General features: G+C 42.6%; 2 protein-coding genes across 3 annotated transcripts; one reads left to right on the top strand and one right to left on the bottom strand.

Annotated features, from left to right (window-relative positions):
- The first annotated feature begins 663 nt into the window (after nt 1–663).
- LOC127772868 (F-box protein At5g07610-like) lies at nt 664–5194 on the top strand. 2 transcript variants are annotated; one of them, XM_052298853.1, is made up of 4 exons: nt 664–755; nt 839–2599; nt 2764–2868; nt 2976–5194. In XM_052298853.1, exon 2 carries the CDS (start codon nt 857–859, stop codon nt 2021–2023), a length of 1167 nt encoding a protein of 388 aa, XP_052154813.1. In that variant the 5' UTR covers nt 664–755; nt 839–856; the 3' UTR covers nt 2024–2599; nt 2764–2868; nt 2976–5194. The 2 variants fall into 2 exon arrangements, with proteins under 2 accessions (XP_052154813.1, XP_052154812.1); XM_052298852.1 differs by having other exon boundaries at nt 2764–2884.
- Nucleotides 5195–6216: 1022 nt separating this feature from the next.
- On the bottom strand, nt 6217–10778 carry LOC127773860 (glyoxylase I 4-like). The gene is made up of 3 exons (XM_052300068.1): nt 10368–10778; nt 10021–10126; nt 6217–6960 (listed from the first exon to the last, which is right to left on the bottom strand). Exons 1-3 carry the CDS (start codon nt 10547–10549, stop codon nt 6628–6630), a joined length of 621 nt encoding a protein of 206 aa, XP_052156028.1. The 5' UTR covers nt 10550–10778; the 3' UTR covers nt 6217–6627.
- Between the last annotated feature and the right edge of the window lie 9862 nt (nt 10779–20640).

Genomic DNA, 20640 nt, shown 5'->3' with positions numbered 1-20640 from the left:
CTGGAGATCTGAATGACACAACTTGACTCCAGCTACCATTAACATAGTAGTAATTTTGTTCAGGTGAGGTAAATGCATGTACACCTGAATTAAAGGTTGATGAAGCTTATCTTTGCTGAACTCACCCTTCTGGATCTATCACCCATGGAACTTCAGAATTTTATATACACCAGATGACCATTTGTGATATTCCAAACCTACATTTAAGTCCAGCAATTTTGGTTTATTTATTTTTTCTTAATTTTCACTAATTATGTTCTAAACACCTCTCGTGCACGTAAAACAGAGCGATCCATTAGCACATAATTAATTAATTATTAACTATCTTTTTTTAAAAAAATAGATTAATAAGATTTTTTAAAGCAATTTTTATACATAAAACTTAAAAAAAACACACCGTTTAACAATTTGGGAAGTGTGTGCACGAAAAAGAGAGAAATGAGTTGGGAAAGTAGGAGGAAAACAAAGCCTGAGTAATTTAGTAGCAGTGTCATAACCCTACTATCTATCACACACAAGATCGACTGCTTACACGCAAAACGTGTCAGTGAAAATGCAACACATGCTGCTCATTGATTTATTTATTTATTTTTGATTGACGATTGATAAAGAAACTCGATTTTTTTTAAAAAAAAGGCCTTCAACTTGTGCAGTTGCATTTGGGCCCAAAGGCCCAAGACTCTCTCTCCCTCGTCGTGCCACTCGCCACGCCGCCGCCGCCCAAACTCCGCCGCCCTCTGCTCCGCCGGTAGCCAGTACGCGACGGCGAGCATTTTCCTCTGCTTCCCCGCCTTATTAAACAGTTTCCCCCATTTTCTGACCGCCGCTTTGTTTGCAGTTCGCGCTTCTCGGCGACATGGCGAAGAAATCCAAGGAGGAGGAGGAGGGATCCAGTGCGACGAGGAATCCGGCGGCCGAGCTCACCGACGACCTCATCGTCGACATCCTCTCCCGCCTCCCCGTCAAGTCGGTCTGCCGATGCAAGTGCGTGTCCAGGCGGTGGCGCGGCCTCATCTCCGACCCCGACCACCGCAAGAAGCTCCCCCAAACCCTCGCCGGCTTCTTCTACAGCAGCGAGAACGAATCGAGCTTCCCCGATGAAGCGCGGCATTTCGTCAATGTCACCGGGAGAGGCCGGCCTCTCGTCCACCCGTCGCTCCCCTTCCTGCCTCGCTTCGAGCGCATCAGGATGGTGGACAGCTGCGGCGGCCTCCTCCTCTGCCGCTGCTACGAGAGCTCCAACGCATTCCGCTACGTCGTGTGCAATCCCGCCATGGAGGAATGGGTCGCGTTACCGGAGTCCGGCTACGGCGACGACAAGGAAGAGGTGGAATTGTGCACCCGGTTGGGATTCGACCCTGCCGTCTCCTCGCATTTCCATGTCTTTGAGTTTGTGAGTGCGGATGATTGCAGTGATGTGGCTGGGGTGAAGATCTACTCTTCGGAAACCGGAGAATGGAATTACAGTGAGAGCGAATGGTTCCCTGATACCGTTTTATTTGCTGATCAAAGAAGTGTCTTCTTCAATGGCATGCTGCATTTGGTCGTCCTTCAGCTTGCGATTGTCGCGGTAGATGTCAAGGGTGAGACATGGTGGAACATGCCGGTGCCGGAAATGGAAGATGTGGAAGATATATTTACTTGGAGGCCTGGTTTTATCGGTCAATCCCAAGGGAAATTGTACTACCTCAGTGAATATGACACTGTCCCCTTAAGCCTGTCAATATGGGTTCTTGAGGATGATTCTACGGATGAATGGACATTGAAGCATAATGTGACTACTGAACTGCTGTCTGAGAAGATAAACTCCAAAACCGATATCTACCATTCCGACTACTACCATGTGGCCACAGTTCACCCAGATTGTGGTTTGATTTACTATATTGCTGGCAGAGGCGGCACACTGATGGCATACGACATGGACCGTATGGAGTCGTGTGCTATTCAAAATCTTGAGTATCGCTACATGGAGTTTCTTCCCTATATTCCGTTCTACTCAGAAATATTGTCCAACGGCGACTAGGTATCTAGGAATGTCTCTTTAGTGTTGCTATGAAATGATGTTTAGACATTTTTAGGGTCTCTGTGCCGGTGTGTTTTGTGATGGTCATTTCCAATTGTCATTTGTGAAACATTGGTTGGCTACCTGTTGTATCGAATGATTAATGCTGGTGTTTATTAGCTATCCACTGTAGGCATGTAAAAATTCAGGATGTTAATCAGTGCTTATGTTTCTTACAATTTGACCTGTATCAATTCTGATAACATTACACCCTTGCGCTCTTGTACATTATCAGGTTTGATGCTTGCTAAAATCATGTGAATATACGGTGAAAATGCATGAGTTTTCATACTGAAGAATTCAGAGGAAGTGGCAATGGGCTTATGTGACTTTATGATGAAATGCATGAGTTCTTAGATAGAAGAAATTATGAGAAAATTTCATGTTTATACCTTGAGAAACTTGATGCATTTGCACTATGTGCTTTTTATTTGTACCATCAGGTTGCACTTGGGCGGTTGAGCCGAAGCAGAGCAACAACAATGCATTCTCAGAAGGAACCGAAGAACACTTGGCTGCAGTCAGACATCTTCTCAGGTATTTACTACTGCTATTTAGCAGAGACTGACTATTGGTGCAGCTATAAGGAGTGTGGAGATCTTCGGCTTGTCAGCTACAGTGATAGCGACATAGCTGGGGATGTTGATGATTGGAAGAAAAGCTCTATTCTTTGTATAAAGTCCTATCTGCTGGTTGTTCAGGAAGGAGAAAGTGGTGAATCTATCATCTGTGAGGATGAATATTTCGCTGCAGCTTGATATGGTCATATGGCTTCTTGCTGAACTGAAGGATGTGGAGGCAGGCAGGTGTGTTGGTTAACAGGTGCTCATTTGACCCAAAATCCCAAACTGAATCAAATTTTTTGGTTTAGAAGTTGATGTCCTGATCTGAAATTTTGATGAACAACATGCAGGGAGAGGGATATCTGTTGGTTTAATCGTGCTCCTCCAAACACCTTCTCTACTGGAGATTCTGATTCACCGAGCATTTTCTGTAACGAACAAATAGTGGTGTTTTATTTCCTTAACAAGCGAAATGAAAAAACTTAGTTTTGACTGCCAATCGTATCTCAGCTTTTTGTACCAGGTCCTATTTGAATTGAAATTTCAGATATGTTTTTGCAGGTTGTGCTCGACGAGCTGGTAATTAATAAATCAAAGTTATTTCAGCGAACTCGATTACTGACAAAGAAATGCTCTTCAGATCACAATCAAATTCAGTATGTGTGCCACGTGAGTATCTCAACTCCTCACACCTATTCCTCTCCATTCAGTATCAAAGCTATCTCTCGTTAAAAAGTTCTCATCTTATCTCTCTCTCTCTATTCTTATATCCATCGGATCGAACTGGATCATGTGTTGTTAATGAGCCTTAGGTCCGTTCATTAGCATATAATTAGTTTTTTTTTATCTGAGCATATAATTAGTTGAGTATTAACTATTGCAACATCGAACAAGAGTTTATTTAATTTTTAAAGAAACTTTTATATAGAAAAAAATATTAAAAACACACCGTTTAGCTTTAATTTTCGGAAAGCGCACTAAGAAAGTAAAACCTAACCCCTATATGCACATTCGAACTCAACCTTGTAGATTGTCGTGGTAGACCCAGATAAAATTTAGAATATTGGCAAACCTAAGTATTTGATATAAAATTTTATTTTAAATATTCTTTTTCTTTAAAACACAGTACAAACATAGGCTCGTAAAACGCACACTCATCCCAACATAGAATTTTAATTTTCAAAAATAACTTCACAACTATTTTATATTTTAAGACAGAAGTAGTATGAATATTTAGTGTCTACTCATACTTGCAGTAGTACTGTGAGACTCTGGGTGTGTTTAGTTCGTCAAAAGAAAATTTTTGGGTGTCACATCGGACGTTTGACCGGATGTCGGAAGGGGTTTTCAGACGCGAATGAAAAAACTAATTTCATAACTTGCTTGGAAACCGCAAGACGAATTTATTAAGCCTAATTAATCCGTCATTAGCACATATAGGTTACTATAGCACTTATGGCTAATCATGGACTAATTAGGCTTAAAAGATTCGTCTCGCGATTTCATACAAATTGTGCAATTAGTTTGAGTAAATTGCATTGGTGGTACACAAACTTGTTAGGTGGGTGCGATTTAATACATAAATTTGTAAAATGCTCGTTTCAGTACATGAACTTGTCTAGTTCGTGTGAACGAGGACCAAAATAACTTGGTAATGTTAATTTTACGAAGCTGATTAGGATGTGACGTGCATACGTGTAGTGAGTATGCATAAGATATGCAATATTTATAAATTTAGTCTCTACTTTATCCTTCATCATGGAAATGATGAATTTCATATATTTCTAACCCTCATATCATTGCTAAGTTTTTTCTTTATCTTTTTTCTACTATCACTACATCCCATTATTATTTTATCGGAGAGGTGTATGTCTGTATTTACGTAGTATTCTAATCAGCCCCGAAATCAATAAGATTAGCCATGTAGTGTTCTTTTCGCCTTCGCATCAAACAAGTTTATGCGCCAAAATGAGCATTTTACATGTTCGTACACTGGATTGCACCCACCTGACAAGTTTGTGCACGGGCAATACAATTTACTCAATTAGTTTCTTTATCTATATTTAATGATCTAGAGTATACATATATTCAAAGAGTATACATATATTCAAAAATTCGATGTGACGTTTTTGGAAAAAAAAAATATTGGGATCTAAACAAGGCCTCTGGATGGCTTTGCCTCATTGTCTGAAAGAGAAGTGCTGGACCTACAGTACACATAGCAACCGACAAAGCCGTACCTTGTCCGTGCATGCATGCAACCGACAAGCAGGATGGATGTATATGCTAGGGGGACACCAAACATGAATGAACTCATCACACAGTTGGCACCAAGTTGGATGGATCACCATGGATGTGACTCCGACGATATTTCTAGCGTGTTTTGTGGCCTAGGATATCCGAGTGGTCATGGTTTCATCAACCTAGTTGCAGAGGATGATATCGTGGTTGTTGAGATAAATATATGGTGGGTTTGGGATGATTACAACCGCTCGGAGTATATACTTTCTCCGTTTCACAATATAAGTCATTCTAACATTTCCCACATATATTGATGTTAATGAATCTAGACAGATCTGTCTAGATTCATTAACATCAATACGAATGTAGGAAATACTAGAATGACTTATACTGTGAAACGGAGGGAGTATAAGGTTGAGGGCGTGAGGCACGCTAACGTTTTGTTATGATTGTTTGTTTTCTATAGCGAGATTGTTTGCTCCATATGTAAAATACGCAGATTCGTTCGTAAGAAAGTGATGTGAAATGTGATACTCATTGAATTCTAGAGAAGCTATATATATAGGATTCTACTAATAACGTTTGCATGTATGAAAGAACTATTGTATTCGATTAACTTGTTACATATTCAATGAATATGGATTTATAAAGATATATAGTTGTTGGCATTATCTTAAAATCACATCGAACTATAGTTACTTATTAGATGTTTGTATGGAACTTCTCCATTCAACTAATCTAGATTCCTTTTTAGATAAATATCAATTTACATAATTTTCCACATATATATGACTATGAAATATCTCCATCGATTTCTGTCGTCTAGATCATTTTCTTTCACGGAGGAGTTATTTTCTTTCACGCTTCTTCTTGTTCCAATTTACCGAGTCACTTGTCTCCACACATCATTTTCATTCAGATAAGAACGTACTGTACGTACATCCACGAAATGCCGCGTAGGCAGCGTATATACATGCGCTAGACTGATAGTGACGATTACCTAGGAAAAGTGCGTTTACAATGCGTGAATTAAGGCTGAGAGATATTTCTAATTAATCCAGATGGGAACAATAATCGACTTGGCTTTCAGTGGTGATGTCGCAACACTGAAAAAGTATATGTCGGAAAAAAAGTCTGTTGATCTTTTCCCCGAATTTTGTCAAAGTTCGTGAAATCACTGTGGAATTAATTCAAACCATGGCCCCCTGCTCTCGCCTCCCCGTCTCTACTTACTTATAAGTAGAAAATCTCAAAATTCGCATAGATAAAATAAAAATTTCCATCAAATTTTCTAAACATGCTCTTACAGTACTAACAAAGCATCTTGATTGAAAATTAAGACATGACTCATTCTGCTTAATTTATTCTTTACTTATAACAAAGGGGATTACATTGCCCAACACCATAGTACTCATGTACAAACGCACGGTGAGCCCAATCGCATAACCTGACAACTGATCTAGCAAACCACGACCGTTAGATTGCATATAGGGATAAAAGAGAGCTGACCACTAACCCACATATAGATCATTTAAGTGGACCAATCCACCTACCACGTACTCCCTCCGTCCTAAAATATAAGTATTTTTAGTTATGAATTTAAACAACTGTATGTCCAGATTCATTTCATAGCCAAAAGTTGTTATATTTTGAGACGGAGGTTGTAATAAATAACCTATCTTTGTGAGTTTGTGCATCATCCTACTTGCATCCCTAATTGCATTGCGGCCACGCACAAGCATCTACACAATCTCTCCAGCCTTAGGCGCACGAGATGTGTGCCTCCTCGTTGACATGGATCGCCTTCGTCGACGATGGCACGGCGCACTGTGCCGCCGCCGCCGTCGCCGGAGAAGAGGACGCCTGCTGCTGCTTGATGACGGCGGCCCTCTTGCAGGCGGCCATGACGAGCGGCTGGTCGGCGCCGAGGGGGACGACGGGGAGGTTGTCGCAGTTGCAGATCTCGATCATGAAGCCATCGGGATCGTGGAAGAAGATTTGGTCCACATAGATGCCACCTTCCTCTACGCATCGTTGTATGTAAGGGATGCCTAGCTCCTTCAGCCGCCGCTCCACTGCCACCATGCTCTCACACTGCAAAACCGACCGGCTACATGTTAAGCCTAGCTCATAATCCAACATGGCATATGTAGAGTGATTTTACACTTCTTGAGAAGGTATCAGGATGTATTATGGTTTTATAAAATTTAGTACCTCTTGCAAAATTTTATACTAAAAGTTTGATGTCTTTTGGGACCTCTTAAGTACTGTAAAATTTCTTAAATTTGTAAAAGAAGTTGCTTTACATTCCTGGGCTTGTTTTTGAATATATATATTTGTAGCATTTCTTTTGGTGTAGAGAACTTGTAATAAATAGTGGGTGATACAACGGCTAGAAATATATATTTTCATATTTTTGATGTCTGAAAATTTTCAAAATAAAAGAGATAACATAGACGTAGAGATACCTCAATTACCTCTTAACTAGTAATAAAAAAAATAAAAATAACTTTTCTTAATTATCTGTTGTGTAATTTTTTTTCTCGAGTTGTAAATTAACTATGTACTTATGCATCGGGACAAAAATACTTTTTCATGTAGTAATTTGATATGTGTCGTCGTTATCGTCGTCGTCGCCTGTCTGCCACCTTCATCTTCGTGTGTGCCATGAGTCAGCAACGTTGTCAGGTTTATGATAAGATGACACAGTCACACACACAAGTTGTCCGTGATAATATCTCCTTAACTAATTGGCAAGCTAGTGATCATATGCATGCATCCACAACAATCAGTGATGCAGCATCAGTTTGTCCATTAGTATAATCACTATTTCATGTACAGATCATAGATCAGAGACAGACAGGGAGACATACAGAGGCAGAGAATACTAGGTCTTTTGCATATTAATGTTTTGGCATGTGAAGCTACAATGAAATGAACAACAATAATTCAGTGTGAAATAAGAGATACAACTTGGCCTGCCAGATCCATGCAATGCATCTCTGATCTATGTAAGTTGGCTAGAGATTAATTACAATGCAATCCTCAAATAAAAACTAAACAACCTTTATCATATACTCCTTCGTCTCAAATAAGAAGTTTTGGTTGGATGGGACATATCCTAGTAGTATATATGAATCTGGACAAGCTACATATCAAGATTCGTAATATTAGGATGTATGTCATATCAACCAAAACTCGTTATAGTATGGAACAGAGGGAGTAACTAATTAACAAAACTATATATGTTAGTTTTGTGCCAGGAACAGAGGAGGCTGGTTGGTCTCTTTCCATGGCCCCCCATTGTAGCAATGAGAATTGTCATATTTGAGAGGTTAATTTGGGACCAAACTATACATGTACGAAAGCATGCAACACAATGAATGCCTCTGATAAGTTGCGATAAAAGGGTTTGGAAAGGGAGCTTAGTGGAAAGGCAATCTGTACTCCAGATGAGAATGGACGATGGGGTTTACCTAACTAACAGCTGTGCTGTGTCTAGCTAAAGGGCAAAATGCCAAGTGAGGTAGGACATGCAAATGTGTGCAATGTGGTCCTTTTCTAGAGAGTTCTATACTTCAATTCGGAATGAGGTGGTCAATTTTAGGAATGAAATTCGATCTAAAAGGCTTGGACCGGTACTCTATATATAAAAGTAAAAAGATGTAGAGACAGAGTAAAACGAATTACTCTCTCCATTTCAGAATATAAGAAATTTTGATTTGATGGGACACATACTACGAACAAATCTGGATAGATAGCTTGTCCAGATTCATAGTACTAGGATATGTCCTATCCAACTAAAACTCCTCATATTTTAGAGTGGAGAAGCAACAAATACAATAGAAAAGAACACACGATCTAATAATTTATCCTTATTCACAGACTACCAACCGATATAATAACCTATTATAAAACACACACCTAAAGTTAGGCAAACGACGAATGACTCGTAACTGCAGTGTACCTACTTATATGAATTTTGCATGAAACATTTAGGACCCGCTACATGGCAATTATGTCACTAGAATTTTGTTAACCGTGCACCATGGATTGGCCTACCGCCAGCCAGACATCTATTGGGCATCTGTCAATATCTGGTAGGGTAAGGTAGTACCCATAGCATTTTATTTACTTCAACTGCTTTACACGGCCAAACAGAAGACGGCGGGGTCATTTGTTCAGGCACCCATTTCAAGGATAAAAAATCCAATTTTTCTTGCTCTTACCGTCTCAGCATGCTTATCTTTTTATCAGATATTTTCTTCCGTAGCACCTTTTTTTCTTTGTTTTCCTCCAGCTAATCTTTCCAACAAAAGTAACTATTTTTACCTCCAACTAATCTATCCTACTAACGGAGGAAAAAAGAAGGAATTTAGGAGCATGGACAAGCTTAATAGTTTACTGGGACTTTGGTAATGCTAGCTGAAGCTCCAATGTCAAAATGGGGATTAATGATGCATTATCATTTTAATAAGAATCTAAAAATAGCATTGTAAATACTAACCCTGTCCGAAAATATAGCACCATAAAACCAGATGAGACGTATCCTAGTACTACGAATTTGGACATGCTCCATATCCAGACTTATAGCCATAGGATATGTCTTATTTGATTATAAGTTATTATAATCACAGATGGTGGGAGTAAATGTTTAATGATGTTAATTTGGAAGGGAAATGGTAGAAGTAGCCGTGGAGATATGAACAGACAAAAGTCCCCGGCAACTTTGGCAGGCCATAACGTTATTAATTAGTGTCCTATGTTGTTAGCCGTTGATGATTGGTGTGACGTTTCACTTATACGTACTATTCGTCCATATATATACGGAGTATGTTCTAAAATATTTATGTGTATGGGGCCGTTTTGCTGACGTTGACACGGATGCTAACACATGTGCCAACAAAATAGAGACGTGTCGAACAGGTAATTAGTTAGATTAACTTTGCTACGACACGAAAAGAAAGAGATGTGTCGATCCAAAATCGCACAAGGCGTCGATCGGCAGTGCATACTCTGTTCGGCCAGTTAACCAATGCAAATGGAAATATCTCTTTGAGAAAAAAAAATTCATGCTGATGGGATCATGAAGGTGAATGGGATGTGTTGCAATATTTGTAGTGATATGATCCAAATCTCGTATACCAAACGTACCTGGAAGGAGATGTGATTATCTTTAGGATTGATCTCTGTTTTCCCTGGCAGGCTGTCAGGATCTTCAGCCTGAAGCAGATGGATACCAATCCCATAATTAAACAGCCTGCCAATAATTAAACGATCGATGATATTATTGTGTGGCGTGCACCAATCAGACCAGAACAAAAGAAGAGAAAAAGAGAAAAACATAAGATGTATTTTCGAACGGTTATACCGTTACCGACGTTTTATATAAAGAAGATATCCCATTTTAAAGAGGAAACGAGATAAAACCGAGCAAAAATCACGACTACGACAAACCCTCCAGATCGAAGGGAAAAACATTGGATGTGAATTGTGTGTACCATGCGCCGTCGAAGTCGAAGGATCCGGGGCGACGGACGGGGAAGAAGCCGAGCACGTCGGTGTAGAAGGTGAGCGACTCCTGCAACGACCTGCACACGATGCTGATGTGGTTCAGCGACGCCAGCGGCAGCCCGCTGCCCCTGCTGCCCTTCGCCGCCGCCACCGCCGCCGTGTTCACCATCGCCGCCGACGATCTCCCGCTAGCTCTCACGTACACTCTAATCTCTCGATTGATTCCAAGCTCCGGCGAATTGAAGAGATCACCGAGCAAATCGAGCTAGCAATTAATTAGGAAAACTGAGCTCGATTGCTAGCTAGCTAAATTAACACGGCACGGATGAACTGAGCTGTTGATGATTGTGATGATGAGCGATGATCGAGAAGGGATCGGATATGGAGGAATCGGGCGGGTCGGAGGGGATTAAATAGGGCTCACGAGATCGGTGCCACTTGACACGTGGGATCCACGTCACCATCCTGCTCCGCAACCATGGCAGTCTAAGCTGTACTAGCTAAGCTAGTGGATGGCTAAGCTCCAAATTAAACAGTACTCCACTCCGTATTGTCTACGAGGATCCAATACATTAATTAATGGATTAATAGTGCCGCCAAAGATGAATTAATGGATTCCATGATCACGCAGAGCTAAGAGCTAACTCATCTGTCCAATTGAAATTAGTTCCCTCTCCTTTAGAACAGAGAATTTTTAACAAATTATATAGGAATTAAATTTTGTTCCTGTAAAAAGATTGATATAAAAGAGAATTCTAAGGTCTCCTTTGAAATGAAGAAAGAGCCATCGATCAATGGATACGATGGAAGTTGATTAATTGGAGCATAGCTGCAGGAAGGTAGCTAGCTGCTTCCAGACGTTACGAGACGGATCACCGGAAGAGAAGGCTGTCACGGCTAGCTAGCTAGCTCATCATCCCTGTACAATTTGTCTATTGCTGGATCACACATATTGACAACACTGTCGGTGTAGGTTTGTTCCTCTCTCGCTGCCGCAAGGTCCAGATTTTGGATTTCTCTCTACCGCTTTCTTCGAGCTAAATTCCACTTTCTTTATTTCAAAATATAAGCCACAACCATCATTAATAAAAGATCAAGATCACCTAGATGCGTGCAAATAACGTGGTGTTGAAGTTGAACGATAGAGGATTTAAAACAAAGCGAATTACAGGAAGATATGTTAGTTAAATGCATGCAAAAGACATGAAGAGAAAAAGAGATAAGTCCATTTTATACCCCCGAACTCTTGCACATTTGCCTAAAATACACATCTAGCTAAACTTTAAAGCCGGGTATTTTGCATCCCTAGCTTTTAGTTCCGTGCAGTTACCCCCCTCCCCCTCCCCCTCCCCTCTTATCGGTTTGTAGTCCGGTTTTAACCAACATGGTGCTGATGTGGCAGTCTACTCAGCACTATAAATATAAAAAGCTTATGGGTTCCTTATGTCACACTCTCCTCCTCCTTCTCCTTCCCCTTTTTCACAATCCAACGATCCTCTGATTTCATGGAGACAAGATTGATGAGTGACCCGCCATTGCTAAGCTCGTGGAGGAGGAGCAAGGTGGCCGGCAATGGTGAAGCTAGCTCGCGAACATCAATTGCGTTGACCGCACAATCTCATTGGAGACAAGCCCATCGCTCGCTGAATGGAGGCGGTGGAGGTGCACCTGGTGGAAGAGGAGCTAGCTCGGGGTGGCGAGGAGCTCCGGGTGACGGTACATTGACTAGGCACAGATCAACCCGCACCTACAGAGACAACGGCATGAGAAAGGTGAAGAAGCAAGTAGCCATGCCGCACGCACGCATCAACCTACCGCTGTATGTCTAGCCGACCCGGAGATACTTCACCGTCGTAGGAAGGAGCTCGTGGTGGAGGCAGGGTTTGAGCTCCTCCCCACGTGACTGGCTTCGGTGGGGAAACTCGGTGGACCTCCTCGGATCCAGCAACCCCTTGCCGAGATTGGAGAAGGCAGGTCGGCAGGGCCGCCTCGAGCTCGACTCCCTTCATAGTTGCTTCTTTCCCATGTCGCTGGCTTCGCTGCCTTCGTTGGAGCATGCTGCCTGCATTGCCACCAACACTGGAGCATGCCACCACCTTCGCCGACGCGTGCCATGCTGCTCACCCCTGTACTTTCCCTACGCCGCGAGTGGAGTTGGAGGGCTCATGGAGAAGGTGGTAGCGAAGCTTTCCGCTGGGTGTGCGACGGTCCTCACCTGTAGATGGATGTGTCGCTCCGAAGGGGAGAGGAAGAGTGGGTGAAAAAGGGAAAGGAGGAGGAGGAAGAAGAAGGCTGGACTAGCACTAGAATTAGAGGAGGATGCAGCTAGCAAGCTTGCTGGTGGCGGCATGACACCAGTGAGGCAATGAGAGGTGGCGTGTGGGGGGCCAACAAAGGGAGGGGAGATGGGTTACAGATTATATCCATGCATGAATTTAAAATGTTTCACAGTTAGTGAAAAAACAGACGATTGACAAATAGCTAGCCCCTAGAAATAGATATTGTTTACTTGTAGTTTTAAGACCGCGACTAAGCAGTTTCAGGACCTTACATGTCATGTAAATTGTACACCTTATATGTGAAGACATTGTTAACGCCAAAATTTGGTAAGATTCTTTAGTGGATTAGGTTAAGGAAAGAGCACAATCAATCGATGGAAACTTATTCAGAAGAGACCGAGTTTAAGAAAGAATCGTGAAGACCATGGCATGGCAGTTTAATTCTATCTATTAATTAGACAGGATTTGGTAATTTCCTTTTATCTTTAAGAAGTGTTTATTTAGTGTCCGATCAGGACTTGTATCTTTCCTTTTATCTTAAGGAAATATGTGTCGTGTCTGATATGGATTAGTATCTACCCATGGGTATAAATATATACACACACCGGGTCTCTGTAATCTATCTCTCGATCAATACAACTTCAGCGCATTGCCACCCATTTTATTTTCGTTTTTCTCGATGAGTTCTTATTTCAAGTTGGGCTGCATCGGCTTCGATCACCGACGAGGGGTAAGGCTTGTTATGGCTGTTTGCATCAGCAGGGCTAGGGCCTCGACACTCTAATCTTATCGATGTAAACACCTATTTATCACATATCTTAGTTAATCTAAGTCAATGTTTCAATTTAGTTGTATTAGCCAGATCTTTTTTAGGGTTTTGTTAGTATTAGTTAAATTGTTTCATTGGTCTAGATTAGCTAAATGTATCCACCACCCTGAAAATCAGTCAAAGGCTTGATTGTCTAGATATTATGTTTTTTTTCATACTTAGTGTTGTATCAATGGGGTCTGACCTACTAAGTCGTGCTTAGAACCATAATCTCTAGCCCGCTTTTTGATTGCCAATAAGGGTTTCATCGGGGTTTCAGCTGATGAGTTATCAGGACATTGCATCGGCTCGCAAGGATTACATATAAGTTAGATTTAGCCGATGACAACAAAGAGTTCATTGATTATCTAATCATATGGATTTAATGACATTGGACCTCCAGCCGATGCATGTTTTAACCTTCGGATCAGTGCTTATTCCATCATACCTTTATTAGTCGATTGGTTTCTACTGGTTTATATTATTGTCTTATTACATTATCATCAGCAGACTATCTTTATATCATTATTTACTCAAGTGTCAAAATCTACATCGAACATATAGCCGATTGTTCAAAACCCTATCAACATCGGCTAACATGCTATATTGGCTTATCGGCCGATTGACTCTTTGATCTTCAATTCATCTATCTTATCGGTTGCAGGATCAAACTGATTGGCACGCCCAGACTTCATCGATATTTTGGACCTGCACTGGAGCTAAGCAGATCTCTCAGGCTGTTGTGTTCGTCGACTTAATTCACACCAACACATACCTGGCACCATCGATCGAGCGCGAACTTTTCGTCAACGGACATGTAAATGGTAAATGGCAACATATTGGGTCAACTACAGGAGATAAGGGATAACTAGGCCAGAAGGAGAGGAATTGAAGCCGTATGCCTCACTCATCTCCATCAAAATATATATGTGGGTGAACCATCCTGATGGTCACAGACATAAAAGCCGATGTTTTCTAAAACATCAAGGAAATGGAGTTCCGAAAAAAGGCTTGATTCTTTAGCCATAAACAATGGAAGCCACGCTTAAGAGTGGTCTTAGGAAAAGAGTGTGCCATGAAGGACGAGGCCATTTCTAGAGGTACTAGCCTTACAATGCACAACAGTTTCACTTGGACTCCATACATTTCTATGTCGCTCCCTCTATTTTCCATTCAAGTACTCTTTGCATAGCTTTTTTATTGAGTGAAGTGTACCGGCGGTCCTCAAACTTGTCGAGGTGTGTCATCTAGGTCCCTATACTCTCAAATTGCACTTTAACGTCCCTAAACTCGATTATGCGCCCATTAGTGGTCCAAACCAGCCTCGGGATGACTTTTAGCTGACGTGGCATCGTGACGTGGATGGTGCTAGCCAGCTGCGGGGGTAATATTGCAAAGGAGCCCTCCTTTTTTTTCCAAATTGTCACACACATCTTCCCTGTGTCCCCTCGAGTTCTTCGCGTCAGAGACGAGCGGCGGCGAGGTAGGCGACGCAAGGCGGCGATCGCCGGCGAATACTCCATCCTTGCTCCTTGCCACTGCCGAGGAGTGATAGTTATAGTTAGAGACATACTCAAAAATCTGGGAAGATACTTGTATTTTGTCTTTTGTTTCATAGTTTCCTGGGATGGTAGAAGTAATCTAATATGTTTAGTGAGATGGTACATGCAACTCACAGTGGTTTAAGCTCCAGTAGTGATCTGGAATATAATTGTGATGCACTGCAATTTATCTAGTAATGGCACTGCAATTTATCTAGTAATGTATGTCCTGTCTCCAGTAGTAATCTCAGAATTGTGATGGGATTCAGTTAGCTCATTTTTCTGGGATTCAGTTAGCTATTTTTTTTGAGATTCATGTGAAATCAGGTTAAATTTTCTCATGAGAACAATATAGCAGCAAAGGCCATTTCATTCCATTCAGCAAAGGCCATAGCCATATCATATCATTGCACAAATTATGCCATTACATTTAATCCATGTCACTACATTTCTCAACACAGATTCAGCCGTTCCTAAACAAAGCATATATATTGATGGCCAAAATACATACACAGCAAGCTACAAAATATTTCAGTAGCAGAACAATTTCACTACCAATTTCTATCAAAACATTCATCTTCTTTACTAGCTGCTTGTCCTCAATTTGTTCAGCAACCTGCCTTCCTCCAACTCCTTCACCTTCACCATGCAAATCTATCACCTGCCTTTTGCCTCTCGATCTAGAGCAAGCTTGCAAATACCCTCTCTTAATCAAATATTGCTCATAATATTCCTCCCAATACCAAAAATCACATCCAGTACCATCCCGCTGCACACAATTGAACAAAATGAAACCTAATTGGCAGAGTAAACAAAAACATGTTGAATCAATCTGGACTGACCTGGTGACTTGGGCAGGTGTAAAAGATGCATCCGTAGTTCTCGGACATCTTTGCCTTACGCCGAACGATCGTCTTCAACTCGCATTGCGGGCATTGAATCAGAGGGAGCGCAGGCTTCCCCATCCGCCGAGACGACGCCGATGCAGTATATCCCCCATCCATGGCGGCAACGAAAGGACCTACTGGGGCTGCGTGATTTAGATATTGACGGCTAGGGATTCGGCAGCGGCAAGGAGCAAGGATGGAGTATTCGCCGGCGATCGCCGCCTTGCGTCACCTGCCTTGCCGCCGCTCATCTCTGACGCGAAGAACTCGAGGGGACACAGGGAAGATGTGTGTGACGATTTGCAAAAAAAAAGGAGGGCTCCTTTGCAATATTACCCCCGCAGCTGACTAGCACCATCCACGTCACGATGCCACGTCGGCTAAAAGTCATCCCGAGGCTGGTTTGGAACACTAATGGGCGCATAATCGAGTTTAGGGATGTTAAAGTGCAATTTGAGAGTATAGGGACCTAGATGACACACCTCGACAAGTTTGAGGACTGCCGGTGCACTTTACTCTTTTTTATTTGTTAGCTGAAACATTACAAAACAAACCTAAGATGACAAATTTAAAGTAATAACACCTCTCTCTCTCTCTCTCTCTCTCTCTTCAAATTCTGCATCCCTTTTTCCTCCCCTCTGTCCTCCAAACAAACCACAACCATCACCGCTTCCTTCTCATTGTTGGCCATGGCTCTTTCCTTCACCCTCGTGCTCCGTATGTCGTCGCAAAAAGCCCTAATGAGCTCTTGTCACCACCCTCATACATCGTGTGCCATCACCATATGGGGGAGGAGCTCAGCGTGGTGGCACTCGAGACTAGAGAAGGAGCTCACTTTCCCCATCCCCTCCTACTCTTTTCCTTCTTAGCTGGCCATCGCCTCGCTCCCTAATGGTACAGATCAAGGTGGTATGGATGGGCATAGATCAAGGCTGTTCCAGTAGCAGGTCAAGGCCACGCGTGTAGAACTGGAGACAGGACGAGCCAGGTGCAGGGCGGCGACGTAGATTAGTTGAATCAAGCAACGACCTCGATCGATGACGGCAGCAGTAGCCCACTTGTTCTCTTTGCCACATCGTGCTTGTTCTCTTCGTCGTCCGTCTAGATCTGGGTCACACCTTCCTTCTTTCTCCATAGATCACTCTCTCTCTCTCTCTCTCTCTCTCTCTCTCTCTCTCCCCAAGCCATTCTTGTCCTCAATAGGTCACTCTGACACCTCCAAGGCTACTCATTTCTTCCCTCTCTCCTCTACCATAGCTCACCACACGCCAGATTGCAACATTGTGCACACCATTAGGGGGTTCACAGGGCAAGGTAATCCTCGGTATGCCCTCACCACTCAACCAAAACATAAATAGAGCCAGCCTTATCCACAACACCATTGTTCCCCTACTAGGCCCATAAAGATATTTTAGCCCTTCAAAATTTTGTCTCCTCCCTTGTTATGTATTAATTTTTTTTTGTCGTGGTTAGATCTTTTATAGAAAGGTCGACCCTATTTCTAGAAAAATTGTCTGATAGAAGTTCTCTGAACCCTCATGTAATTGAAGTAATAGGAACATAGTATCTTCTTTCCCTTTCCTCGTCAATCCATTCATGCGGTCTTGCCCGATGCAAGATGAAGCATGGCGACTGGTGGCCTCCGTCGTCGACTACTCTACCATTCCAGCCAACCTCGCACCCAACCACTCCACCACTACCTTCTTCCTATAGTTCCTTCTCTGTGGCTGACTCTCCCTCCCTTTCCGCCAACTCCTCTCCTCCATCTCCTCCCCCAACCACCAGATACTAGCGACTTTGTCTCTATCTCCAGTGCAAATCGAAGGAGCAATATGCGCGGATGGGGAAACTACTTGATGGCGGATCGAGCGAAGACCTTGAAATATCCGACCGTGGATTAGGTGATGAGCTCGTGACGGTAGACCCCTCTTCTCTCCTCTTGCACTGTTCTCGTTCTCTTCCCCAATCTGGTTCATCACGTCACCGCTCAAAATTTGTGGGACTATTGCTGCTCGGGAGTTGTGGGGGCATGACCTTGGCCATGGCGGCTTGTGAGTCATGCCCCGAATGCGAGTGCCCTTGGTCGTGCCGGGGCACCCGTGCCCTTTGCAGGGCATGAGAAACCTCGAAGGGGCACATGTTTGGCCTAGTTGTACATGCCACATCAATTTTGAGAGCCGGAAACATTTGTTAGGCTATATCTGTGCACTGGGAATAACATTATGCTTCTCCATCCTCTGTTTATGGGATCATCAAGAGCATGTTGAGTTAGGGAGTCACTGCTCCCCATCTTAGCTCTAACAGAGAAGTGCTCAACATTGTGGTGCGCTATCATAACGATTGTAGTTTATTATATAGGGACAACAGAGGCACGCCCTAGGTGGAAAAATCAGTGAAACTAGCGGATAAGATCACTTGATTATTTGTGTGATCGATTAGGGATAAAAGTTACAAAACTAGAAGGTTAATTTGGTGCAATTTTCGTATCTTAACAACTTAATTTGCTTGATGGCTCGCTTAAGCGGGCCACCTGTGATAATGGAACTTCGCAGGTGGACACCCATCGGACCATCGGACCCCCAACCATAACTATGCAGCTGGGTCATCGCGGCCAAAAATAATACGATTTACCTGTGAAATTTATGGTCTCGTAGTGAAAAATCGTTTTTAAGTACATAGCGAATGCCATGAACCATTGCATCTACTGTTCAATTTTCATTTACACCCTGGAAATGGCCTAAGCCCTAAGGTGAGTCGACCAAGGCTTAGTTGGGCACGTGCGTATTGTTCTTCGTGATGATAAGCTCATAGGCATACAGCTAGGCATGGTGACGTGCGTCCATGCTGTCACATATGTAGGCAGATCGGACGAGCGTCTTGTAGCTGTACCCCACCGAGATTAAGCGAGATGCACGCTAAAAATATCGATCATAAATGATACTCATCCGTCCCAACTTTTTTAAAATAGTTTGACCGTTCATCTTATTTAAAAATTTTAAATAATTATTAATTTTTTTCTATTATTTGATTCATTATTAAAATATATATAGTTTTACATATTTCACAAAAGTTTTTGAATAATATGAACGGTCTAACATGTTTAAAAAAGTCAACGACGTAAAATTTACTTTATTTGACGTCGGTTAATTCAAAATAAAATTAACCAACATCATCTAGATAAAAAAGAGAATACAGAGGTTTAGCTGGCTGATCATTTAATTTGCCTATTGATCGAGCTAATTTTTTTCACGATTTTATACAAGATGCATATATCCCCGCAAAACTCCACACTCGCAGACTCTCGGATCTCTTATTAAAATCCAATTAAAACTGCAATAATATTTGTTAACACCAAGATTAAATTACACCCTGATTTAGCTTATTATATTTAGCTGATTATTTTAGCTGTCCGAGGTGTTTCACGTAAATGTTGGTTTTAGCTCTTATGGAAGATAATTAACCTGACTTATCAGACATAAATAAGGACCCAAACGAGGTGTACAGGCTAACAGGCATATATATATATATATATATATATATACTCTGACATTTTTACATTTTGGTCCTTTTTGAAAACTTATTTTACAAATAGACCCCTGAAAAAACTTAAACCGGAAATGGTCCTTTTTGGACACCAGAGTGGCTGGCGCCGTACCCCAACATGGCGGCGCCAGCCACACTGGCGCCGTGCCCGTGCCACCGTGACAATAGGGCTGTCGTGGAGGTGCTGACTAGGCCGAAGGGGGCGCCAGCCAGAGTGGCGCCGCCCCTCATACCACGGTGCCAGCATGGCTGGCGTGCCCCTCCTCTGCGGGCCCCACCAACTTTCTCCCCCCTCAAAATTTTCGCCAAGTCTGTTCTGCCTCCGGGCAACGGCTGGCGCCCCCCCAGACCGCGGCGCCAGGGTGGCTGGCGCCCCCCTCCTCCCCCACCGAAGCCCTTCTGCCTTCGGGCCTCGGCTGGCACCGCCCTCATGGACCACGGCGCCAGGGTAGCTGGCGCCGCCCTCCCCCCAGCCCGAAACCCTTCTGCCTCGCGGCATTGGCTGGCGCCGCCCTCCCCAACCGCGGCGCCAGGGTGGTTGGTGCCACTCTCTGCTTCCCTGCAAATTGAAGATCCATATTGCACAAATGTACCAATTCATAGTTCGCAATTCAAATCACAATTCACAAATTCGTACTGACTAAAACAAGTTCCAATTGCACAAATCACAATGCCAAAAGTCCATCACATAGTCCTCACATAGTCCATCACATATTCCACACATCAAACAATGCCAAAAGTCCATCACATATCCCACACATCAAACAATGCCAAAAGTCCATCCTATATTCCACACATGAAACAATGTCAAAAGTCCATCACATAGTCCTCACATAGTCCATCACATTTTATATCACAAAGTGCACCACATATGTCATACTACCAACCAATAGATTAACTTCATACAAATCACTTCTTCCGTTGGCGCCGAATTGCTTGCTAGCCCGGAGTGTACCTACATTTGAAAATCCAATGTTTAAAACATTTTAAAAACAAAATAAGGGAAATCAAATAATATTTGAGAATGGTAAGCTCATTTTACCTCTTTTTCGCTGCCCGAGTGGATCGCAAGTTGTATTGCGTGGGTTGCGTCCCCTCAGGCGCGTCGGGAAGCTACGACATGTCTATCTCCTCGGCGTCTGGTGCGACGTAGTCCTCATCCTCCTCGTCCTCGTCGTCATCGTCGTCGCTAGGTGGAGCCG

Source organism: Oryza glaberrima, chromosome 5, assembly GCF_000147395.1.
Source record: "Oryza glaberrima chromosome 5, OglaRS2, whole genome shotgun sequence".
Lineage (NCBI taxonomy): Eukaryota > Viridiplantae > Streptophyta > Magnoliopsida > Poales > Poaceae > Oryza > Oryza glaberrima.
This window is presented reverse-complemented; position numbering and strand designations above follow the sequence as displayed.